The 10,460-nt window shown below is 34.9% G+C and overlaps 2 protein-coding genes across 3 annotated transcripts; one reads left to right on the top strand and one right to left on the bottom strand.

Moving 5' to 3' along the window:
- Positions 1 to 566: 566 nt before the first annotated feature.
- LOC145628954 (uncharacterized) lies at positions 567 to 7,571 on the bottom strand. Of its 2 annotated transcripts, none has more exons than XM_081681400.1 (8): positions 7,486 to 7,571; positions 4,993 to 6,672; positions 4,696 to 4,846; positions 4,463 to 4,610; positions 4,136 to 4,384; positions 3,548 to 3,808; positions 1,786 to 2,489; positions 567 to 1,580 (listed from the first exon to the last, which is right to left on the bottom strand). In XM_081681400.1, the coding sequence occupies exons 2-6, from the start codon at positions 6,659 to 6,661 to the stop codon at positions 3,557 to 3,559; spliced, it is 2,469 nt and encodes an 822-aa protein (XP_081537526.1). In that variant the 5' UTR covers positions 6,662 to 6,672; positions 7,486 to 7,571; the 3' UTR covers positions 567 to 1,580; positions 1,786 to 2,489; positions 3,548 to 3,556. The 2 variants fall into 2 exon arrangements, with proteins under 2 accessions (XP_081537526.1, XP_081537527.1); XM_081681401.1 differs by having other exon boundaries at positions 4,993 to 6,711; positions 7,486 to 7,540.
- LOC145627700 (cytochrome P450 76C4-like) lies at positions 1,970 to 2,398 on the top strand. The gene has a single exon (XM_081680054.1). The coding sequence runs from the start codon at positions 1,970 to 1,972 to the stop codon at positions 2,396 to 2,398; it is 429 nt and encodes a 142-aa protein (XP_081536180.1).
- Positions 7,572 to 10,460: the final 2,889 nt, after the last annotated feature.

The following is a 10,460-nucleotide window of genomic DNA, read 5'->3' as shown; positions in this document are numbered from 1 at the left end:
TTAATAAAAAAATGTTAATTTATTTTTAGTTTTGTCATTTGTATTTTTTTCATCATAAGATTGTATTATTTAAATTCAAGTATTCAACCATTCAAAAGTTGTACTTGGTATTATATATGACAATTTTTCCCTAAATATATGATACTAATGTGTTCCATACAAAAGTATATATAACTCTGAAATTTTCAATACAGGCAGATCTAACTTTAATGGGTCCGATCTGGCTTATACTTGAACCAAAAATTTAATCTGAATGGATCCTACCCAACAACCTAGCCAACTCGCACTTGAACCAAATGACTCAATGGCCATCATTATTCATTAATTCAATTAGATATGTCAACGGTATTCCTCAAAAAAAAAAAAAAAAAAAAAAAAAAAAGAATGAAGAAGAAGATATGTCAACGATTATATCGGAAACCATAAATTAAGGGCCTATTCTGGTTTATTGAACTACGTTGAACTGAACTAATTGGACCTGAACTGAACTAAAATGAATTGTTTATGAAAGAAGGAAATTAAGAACAGAATTGAACTGAACTAAATTGATTGAAGCTGAGCTAAGCTGAAGTGAACTGAAATTTAAGTTGAAGAGAACAAGCCCTAAGTCGTAATGGTTAGAGGGAAATGCGCAAAAGAAGTTCCACAAACCATTTACCCTCTCCATCCCTAAAAACAAATTAATTTCTCCCAAGATTCATGTCCATAGTAACGGAGTTAGCATGTACTTTTGACAGTAATGGAATTTTATAACAGGTTGTGGTTTTAGTCATTTTGGAAGTTAACTGAGGGGGGCAGATAAAAAATAACACAGGTACCACACCATTGTACCAAGTCAAATAATATACTATACTGTAAAAACAATATTGTACTTTAGAGGTGCTATGGAATATGGATAGCCTGAATTCTGTGTTGTGTCTTGTTTTAGCATGGGTTGCAGTTCACCTCCTCTGATCTTTTGCTAAGGCAATGAATCAAAACTACCACCAGGGCCGTCGCCTTCACCCATCTTCGGAACCTCTTTAGCCTTGGCTCCAAGCCACATGCCTCCTTGACAAAACTTGCCAGCAAATATGGCTCAGCCAAGTGCCTACAGTGATCATTTCTTCAGCTGTGGTGGCAAAAGAGGCCCTTCAAAGGAATGATATTTCTTTTTCAGCCGCCACATTGATGTTATTCGTGCACTCAACCACCATGAAAATTCTGTAGCTTGGTTGCCAGCAGGCCCAACATCATGTGTTTGGAAAACCCTACGCAAAATATACAACTCCCAAGTTTTCTCTTCTAGCAGACAGGATACTAGCCAAAGACTTCGAAGACATAAGATCAAAGTTATTACTGTATATTCCAAGTGGAGAAGAGTAGCGATGATCGTATAGCAGTAAACATCGGCCAAGCAGCATTCACCACCACCCTCAACTTTTTTTTAGGCAGTGACTACCCTCAACTTGCTATTGAATACTTTTTTCACAGTTGATATGAGTGATCCTAGTTCTGAAATTGCTCATGAATTTTGTGAGACAATACAAGGCCTGTTGAAAGAAGTTGGGAAAACCAACTTTGCAGACTATCTTCCTTTCCTGCAAAAGATCGACATACAGGGCATGAGACGGCATACAAGTGTTCACTTTAGGAAGCTGATGGATTTCTTCAAGATTATGATAAACCAAAGGTTGCAAGGGGAAAGGCTTCAGGATCAATAGAAGGCATTAGGCAACTATATTTTAGACGCACTGCAGGGAATTAATCATAAGAAAAATGAGAAAATTGAACTTTCAATGATACCTGGTCATCTGCTGTATCTCTCTCAATAAACTATATTGAGATATTTTTGTAGCTTAACTTCAAAAATAATTGACGTCTCTTCTCTGCAGGACTTATTTTCTGCAGGAATTGACATAAAATGTCAACCCCATTTTCTGCAATGGCAGAATTGTTGCACAACCCAGAAAAGCTATAGAAACCACAAATGGGGCACCAAGAAATCATTGGAAAGGGAAATTTAGTAGAAAAAACTGACATTCCTCGCCTTCTGTACTTGCAAGCAATCATCAAGGAAACCTTGAGACTGCACCCACCAGTGCCACTTCTGCTGCGTAAAAAAGCAGATACATATGTACAACACTTTGACTTTAATGTCCCCAAAGACGCACAAGTACTGATAAATGTATGGGCCATCGGGAGAGATCCAACCTTGTGGGAAACTCCCACTTTATATGAGCCAGAGAGATTTGTGGGATCAGATATTGATGTCAAGGGCCGTGATTTTGAGCTGATTCCATTTAATGCTGGCTGTCGAATCTGTCCTGGGTTGCCATTGGCTAACCGAATGGTCCCTTTATTACTGGGATCACTAATCCATAATTTTGATTGGAAGCTAGAAGACGGGTTTTATTAAATGAGATGGGTATGGAGGAGACATTTGGGGGCTCACCGTGGACAAAACTCAGCAACTTCATGACATTCCAGTTCATATCTGTATTGTATTCCTACAAACCAACAATCACCCTTCATCAAAGAGTTGAGCAAAATAAAAGAGAGCTTGAAGCAATAGCTCAGTCCCACGGTTTAGACATAAATACTTCATAGTCTTCAACTATTCTAATATGCTTTGTAGACTTTCATTATACTCTATAGTATGCATGCTCAGCCCGAAGACTTTTATCTAGTCTGCTGCTGCCTAAGTTATATGCCATTATGCGAATGCAGACATATTATTTTTCTGATGTTACAAATGCATGATTTTCAAAAATAAATGCTCTTGGGAGCCCCAAAGTATAATCCTAATCTGTGTCGTATCAAATTTAGGGAGAACATGCTAAACCCAGAGAAAAGAGACAAACCTACAAAATATAATAAGGGACAAATGAGTCTCTGATTTCCATCTCAAATTTGGGATTCCATAGTTCTCTATGCTTTCGTTTTTAACTAGGGCATGATACATAATATATTTACAGTCAGTCTGTCACTACTAAACAGCAAATGTCCAATGTGGCAATGTTAATAACTGGCATATTAGACAATAAACTAATTATGCTTTTAATATTACACCATTCAAATGGTCATTGATATTGTTTTTGCTCTCAACCGGACATAAGGCAGCCGGAAATTTGTTGTAATCAAACCACCAAAAATCCCTAATCTGTTACTAGTACATACATAGTACTTCCTCTGTTGCTTCTCACTGTTTATCAGGTTCAGTGCGTCAATTCATCGAACACATTACATTCACTAATCCAAAACCTGGATATCTGACTTCTAAATCAGATTCTAAGGCAATTGATTACATACTTATCTGTAATAATCATTTATAACTATTCATACAAAACAATTTTAGAGCTGAAATACGCTACATATTAAGCTTTGTCGCCAGAGTAATAATGCTTAATAAGTTAATAATAAGGGTGCATTGCAATGGCAACGGATTTAGTGTGCTGAATAATCCCTATGCTCCAAGTTTCATTCCTAGGTATTTCAAGGGGATATACAACTAAGTTGACATGAACAAACAGAATACGATGCATATAGCTTTAAGAAATTTTGGTACCTTAATCGGTCATAATCGTGCAGTAACATTCTGCAAGATTAATGAATTTGTACTTGGAACCTCTGTGCATGCTTCGTTTGTAGTAGTGGGTTGAGAACAGAGGTAAGATAGCGATTGTAACCATGAAACTAATGTAGGCTTTCTGGTTACATCATCAGATTCTGCAACATGGGCATACAATTCATTGAGTACCATATTCTGGCCATCTTTTGGTAATTGTATAATTAGCCGTGCCAACTGCTTCATCAATTCTGGTAGTACCTACACAAACAAACCAAAGAAATCTTGAAATTGATCAAAGAGATTAGCATGAGCAACGAAAAGTGGTTATCACTATGCCATCGTTATAAACGTTATAACCAAAAAAGGCTTGTGGGTATAAAATTATAATCGATATTGCAATGAGTCCATCTCATCCAAGTTTCAACTTTTAAGCTTTCTTCACACCATGTCCTTTATTTTATTTCTTTCTTGATCTAACAAATAACAAGGCAGTTACCTCGTATCACAATTATGCATTACATATCCTTGACTCCTAGTTAAATCTCATCCAGAGTAATAATGAAAGAACCAATGATTTTCACATGCCTGTATGTCCACCAAGGATATCAGCTGCATAAGAAGCTCTATGATTTTCTTGCAGGGCTCTGAGTCTCCTTGCCAGTTCTTCCACCATTCAGAATCTTTCATATTCTTAACTTCTCCGCATAACACATTGGCCTTTTCAACAAGACTGTGTACGCAATAATATATGGAAGGGCTCCCAGCAGGAAGATGTCGAACCAATGCAGAAACACCAGAAGCCAGACCATCAAATGGTGTAATACCCGGATAAGCCTATATGTCATAAATAATAATTTAAAACAACCAAACTCAAAAGTTTTTGTTATAGCTTTTGAAAGCACTATTTAGTACCTCAAGGGATCTCTTCATGTAATAGAAAACAAGTTGCTCCTTCAACAAGGACCTCTCCATCTGAGAGGATTCATTTTCAGAAGTAACAAAAGATGAAAACACTATATGTGAGGTCCGTGCTACTTTGTTATTAGGATGCCCCAAATATCTATAAGCATTTGTAATAAGGAATCAATAGTAATATTATTCATCAGTCAAAGGCTATCTATATGTAGAATACGAGGTTAGGATACAAAAACATTGTGGCAGCAACCACTTCTTGGAACACATCACTAGGCAAATAGCTTATGCAAGTTGGAATAACCCGCAGGTAAAACAAGATCCTTGCCGTCTGTACTTCATCTTTGGACCATACATAATTCCCATTCTGCAGATGACAAAATCCTACAAAAACAAGATTTTAAAACAAATTTTTTTTTTCTTTCTAAAATCTACAAGAAAATAGTTGACAGCGGAGAGCATTACAGATCAGATCTATAAATTAAACTAATTTGAGAAGTGTTCTAATGGGATATCATAATGATTCATACCTTGAGGGTTTGTCAGGTCAGTGTAAGAAGGCAAGGATTCGACAAAAGAGACACAGGCAATCTTGTTCTCTTGCACACTTGTGGCTGCACTTCTGATTGCCTCCATATATTCAGGAAGCCGGATGCGCCGGAAATACTCCATACAGGAGAATGAGACCAGAATTTTGACAGAACACTCCATCTGTATCTCCCTTGAGAATTTGGAAGTCAATTTGTTTTTCGTAACAGCTAATGCAAAGACTACAACCATCAAGAAAGCTGATTCAGCTATTTTCTCCAAATCATTAAGCAATTGGTCTGACCTGCCTTGCAACAGCAAGGCCACCTGCCGATGCCCCAAATAAATGTCATGACAGAAACTCCAAACTAGATCCTCAACCCTACACTTATCTTTTTCATTTGCAGATGCATAAAGATTGCAGAAAACACCAGTTGCTGCCCCTGCTTCCTTGAAGAGAATGCTGTCTTGATGATTCTTCACATAGATTGGATTTAAACCCTCAAGATTGCTAATCGGATATTCAAGGATCTTATTATAAAATCTTCTCAAGGGAAGGACTTCAATCAGCAAGGCTAAACCAAGTGAAAGTAGCAGTGGTCCTCTTGATGAGTTCAAACCACCACTTCGAGATGCAGCCAATGACAGGCAACGGAGGAGAAATCCGAAACCAGCATCTTCAACAATAATATTGCTCGGGGATCCTATATCTGCAATCAAGTTTGATGCTATAGCTTCAATTTTAGCTTCTGCTGAAATCCTTAATCTGGTAACAATATTCAACCACTCTCCCTGCTTCACAGGTCTATTAGATGCTCTTAAAGCACCGGCTGTGGCCATGAGGACAGCAAACACAGCATAGTCTTTGTTGGGGTTTTCCATTACTTCACTGCTAAAGATCCTAATTTTCTCCAAAGCACTAGAACTAATGAATCTGTACACAACCCATTCTATCAAATGCAAAACAACCAATGCATGAGATATATCATGGGGTTTCTCTATATAAACCCAATTTCCTAACAGAAAATTTAACAGTCTAGCAAAGTGAACTTCTCCAGAAGAGGATAAAGCATACCCAATCCCAGCAAGTACATCAGGAATGAGCTCACCGACTGAACCAATCAACTGGTATTGTTCCTCCAGCATACTACAAACAAGCTTCAAGCAAATGGTTTTGGTGTTTTCAGTCACAGATGGGACTGAACAGAAAGCACCAGCAAGAAGAATGCCTTCAGCAAATAAAGAAACACTTTTCTCAGCATTAAACTGGTCAGATAATATATTAGTAATGACTTTCACAGCTGAATCCATCAGTGATAACGATGGCTTGGATGATCTTCTCACCCATACATACAAAAGTCTCAGAATAAGGGGCAGTGAATCATTAGGAAGAGAAATGTTAGAAGAAGAAAGGATAGAAATGAGGACTTTTGCTTGTGGGTCGGCCACATATAATGAGGCTTGTGAATTAACAAGGGATTTAAGAGAATGAAGGTGACGAGGATGAAACATGCCCTTCTGGAGACAATCCCTGAGCTCAGCCCACGCCTGGATGATCACTTGTGCTGACGAATTAGCAGAGTTTCCGGAGGTGTTTTTGCTGCCATTGCTGTTGCTGGTACTGCTCCTAAGCCAGTCTTCAAGAAACAGAGTAGAAGTTTGTTTTGCCATTTTATATACAACTGTAAAAACAGATATCAAAATGGGTTTAACAGTACGGCCTACAATTCAGAAGAGGTCTAATGTCAGACCACCAAGAAACACATGAAAGTTAAAAAAACAGAACAAGAACAAGGGCAGAATCATCTTATTTAAGCTAAACAAAGTCAAGACGTGCCAAACATGACCTTCGATTAATGGAGGATCCACGAAGTTTCAAATGGGGTTTGAATTTAAAATCAAAACTTTATTACTTGCATAAATAAATTTTCAATACCATACTCCAAATCATGCTTAACCATCAAGGCATTAGCAAATGCGCCAATAAGTATAATATTCAAAGATAAACAATACTCCATAGTTCCTAAGATAATAGGATCATAAACCATTACTATTTAATGACAACTCTTTCGAGGTATCCTAAAATAGTATAAACGACTATTATTCCTTGACAAACAAGATCATTTGTTGGCCCATCCCTGAGGCAGGGCAAGCAGAGTGGCCGCCTTGGTCCCCGGGATAAAAAAAAGGTCAAATTTCATAGCTCAATCTTAACATTAAAGGGTTCTGCAAACATTAGCAGCCAAAATTGATTCAATTATCAAATTAAGCTCCAAAAATCACAAATAATTTTAGGGAGAAAAAGCACATTTGATTCAATTAACAAATTAAGCTCATAATTTTCTTCCCTAGCAACAAAATCAGCCGTTATGATCTTTTATAACAGTAATTAGAACCAATAGTTTAATAATCCGAACCCTAAATTAGCTATACTGACAATTAAAACAACGATAAACCATAGATTGTGAAATTGATTACAAAATGAAACAACTTACCTCAGAAGCTGCTTCAATGGAGGATAGTTTTGGCCTCAATAGAGAAAGTTGTGTAATGAGAGACAGAGAGGAGGTGGTGATCTGCGTTTATCCATTTTTTATTTATTTATTACTACAATAAAAAAAATATTAAACTTTTGTAAATAATAATAATAATAATAATAATAATAATAATAATAATATTAAGCTCATTAGCTCAATTCCTTTTTTTTTTTTTTGAAACATATTAAGCTCAATTCTAATCTTGGTTTTTTTTTTTTTTTTTTTTTTTGATAAATTCTAATCTTGTTTTAAACTTGCTCTATTTCTTTATGTAGGTAGTTTTATGAGAAATTAGAGAAGGTAATAAAAAAAACAAAGTGTAGTTTGTGCAAGCGGATGCACAATCCACTCTAAAACTACAAAAAATCGGAATGTACATGCAAGTATGTTCTAATGTACATGAGCATATAAAATTCACTTATAATGTACATGGACATATATAAAAGAATATAGTGTTCATTTATAATGTACACGAGATTTTTGTGCAAGAATTTTGTATATTTTTTTTTGAAAGAAATATTGTATATAAGGAAATAGATAAATAGTACTGTAATTATTTATCTACTATACATTAATTACAAATCATTTTATTTATTTTTTTTTTTTTACCAAAAATTCACTTTCTCTCTCCAAACAAAACTTCAAACCCATTTAAATTTCTTAAACCTCAAGCAAAATTTCAAGAAATTTGAAATTTAGAGTCCAAAATTGTTCAAGATGACATATAAAAACGAAAGGTAAGACCATATTCGACATTCATACTTGTTTATTTTGAGTTTTAGTGTTTGTTTTTTATAAATTTGGTTGAAATTTGTAATTTTTGGTTTTATTGGGAATTAATTTGCTATTTATGTGGTTTTATTGTTGCAATGAAAATAAAATGAAGTTCTTGAAGAAGATCGACCAATTAATACATTTTGGAAGAACAAAGCAAGCAAATAGACAAATTCAGAATAAGTTGTAGATCCAAATAATACAATGTATATTAAAATGCAATAAAATTAAAGTTTTTTTTTTCATATACTTGCATGATCCAAAATAATACAATGTACATTAAACCTCTAAGCAACATTATTGTAACATATGTGTTCATTATAATATAATACAATGTACATTATAATACACTGAAATGTTTTTTTTTTCATATACTTACATGATCCTTTATACCAAATGTACATTTACACAATAAAACTGGATATTCTTTATAAAATAGCTATATATTCTTTACAAAACAATTATATGTTCATTACAAAACAACTTAATGTTCAATCCGCCTATTTAAAATAAATAAAAAAAACGTATGCACGATGCTCTATGCATCCACCTGCAAGGAATTTTTTTTTATAAAATATGGAGGTGGTGAGGTTGGTGGAAGAATAAAAAATTGTAAAAAGCAAAAGTAGTGGAGAGAATAGGAGAGAGAATATGAAATTAATAAAATTTAATTTATGTTTGGTCCACTAGGTGAGAGAAATTAATTAAATATTTTAAAAGGTTTTCCAAATAAGGAAATAGAGCAAGTATTTAAAACTACCGCAAATGAAAAGTGGAGCAAGTATTTAAAAACGGTCGCAAATGAAAAATGCACCAAGTTTTTAAAAACGGAGGGAGTATATACTTCGTATAATATATTTTCCTTAGTTCTAGGTCCTGTTTGGCAAAACTAGTGGTAGCGGGTATGTAGCTTTTAGCAACCGAGTAGCGGGTAACCGTTAGAGTGGCGAGTAGCCGTCAATTAGTAGTGGGTTGAGGTTAGTTAGCTGTCAATATAGCGGTTTTATAGTATAAGTGTTTGGTAAAACTACCGGTTAAAATGTTAAAATACATGCATACTCCCTCCGTCCCATAAAACTTGACACAATTTCCACATTCATCCGTCCCACAATACTTGACACGTTGCTAAAAAGGAATGGGACTTCTAATTAAAAAAAAATATTTTTCACATTTTCTCTTTCCTCACCTACCCCACTCCCTCCCCGCTTTGTTTTTTCTTACAATATAAAAATGCAAAAGAGAGTCTTTTATACAATAAAAAAAAATTAAATGGACCCACTTGTATTTTTCTTAAATCACGTGTCCACCCTAACGTCCCAAGTATTATAGAACGGAGGGAGTAATATTTATAAAGTAAACAAAATTTGTCAAAAGCTATCTGTTGCCTTTCAAATGCTAATATTATTAACGTTTGACAAAAGCCACCTAAACGCTACCTCTACCGCTAACCGCTACATGAATAGCTACATTACCAAACACGGTTATTTGTTCTACTAGTGTTTTGACTTGGTCCTAGGAATGGATTTTAGAGGAAACCCGATCCGCCCTGCCCCATCCTCCGCCAAATATACGTTTATACTTTTTTGTAAAGATGAAACAAGCTTAGGTAAGTCTAGAATTTAGATGATATATAATAATATAATAAAACTAAGGAAAATTTTAAAATAACCACCCACAAATCACACCTATTTAATAATAACCACCCATTAATTTTTTTTATTTAATTTTACCATCCTTAAATTAAAAAAGTACTCACATTCCCACCTTTTTAAATTTTTGGTGGCTTTTCCATCATAGGACGCACATAACGACTATTAATGACTATATTGAGCCTTCATTACTATTTTTCCCCTGATTTTTTCTATAAAACATTTTCTCAAACTCATTTTCTCTCAAATTTCATCCTCCCCATCTCACAAATTTAATCACAATCAACCCACAAATCCAAACTCACAAAAAAAATGAAATCTTTACATTTCGATTCAATCTCCATCTTCTTTCTCTCACTACTTTTTCTCTATACACTTACTATATCAAAATCATCAACACAACCCATGAATTGTTCTGACTGAGAGTATGTGCTTCATTCTAGCTCTAAAACCCTTCTCAAATCTGACTATGCCATCAATCCAAAGCATGTTTAATGTCCTCCCAAAAGA

This window comes from Chenopodium album, chromosome 4 (genome assembly GCF_948465745.1).
Source record: "Chenopodium album chromosome 4, dcCheAlbu1.1, whole genome shotgun sequence".
Classification (NCBI taxonomy): Eukaryota; Viridiplantae; Streptophyta; class Magnoliopsida; order Caryophyllales; family Amaranthaceae; genus Chenopodium; species Chenopodium album.
Note: the sequence above shows the minus strand (reverse complement) of the source record. Positions and strands in the feature narration are given on the sequence as shown.

Excerpts from the sequence above, each read along its gene's own strand:
- LOC145627700 (XM_081680054.1), top strand. The coding sequence starts at position 1,970 with ATGGGGCACCAAGAAATCATTGGAAAGGGAAATTTAGTAGAAAAAACT.
- LOC145628954 (XM_081681400.1), bottom strand. The coding sequence starts at position 6,661 with ATGGCAAAACAAACTTCTACTCTGTTTCTTGAAGACTGGCTTAGGAGC. Across the intron at positions 4,611-4,695 it reads GTTGCTGCCACAATGTTTTT|ATATTTGGGGCATCCTAATA; the intron begins GTATCCTAACCT and ends AAATGCTTATAG. Across the intron at positions 4,385-4,462 it reads ACATGAAGAGATCCCTTGAG|GCTTATCCGGGTATTACACC; the intron begins GTACTAAATAGT and ends TATGACATATAG.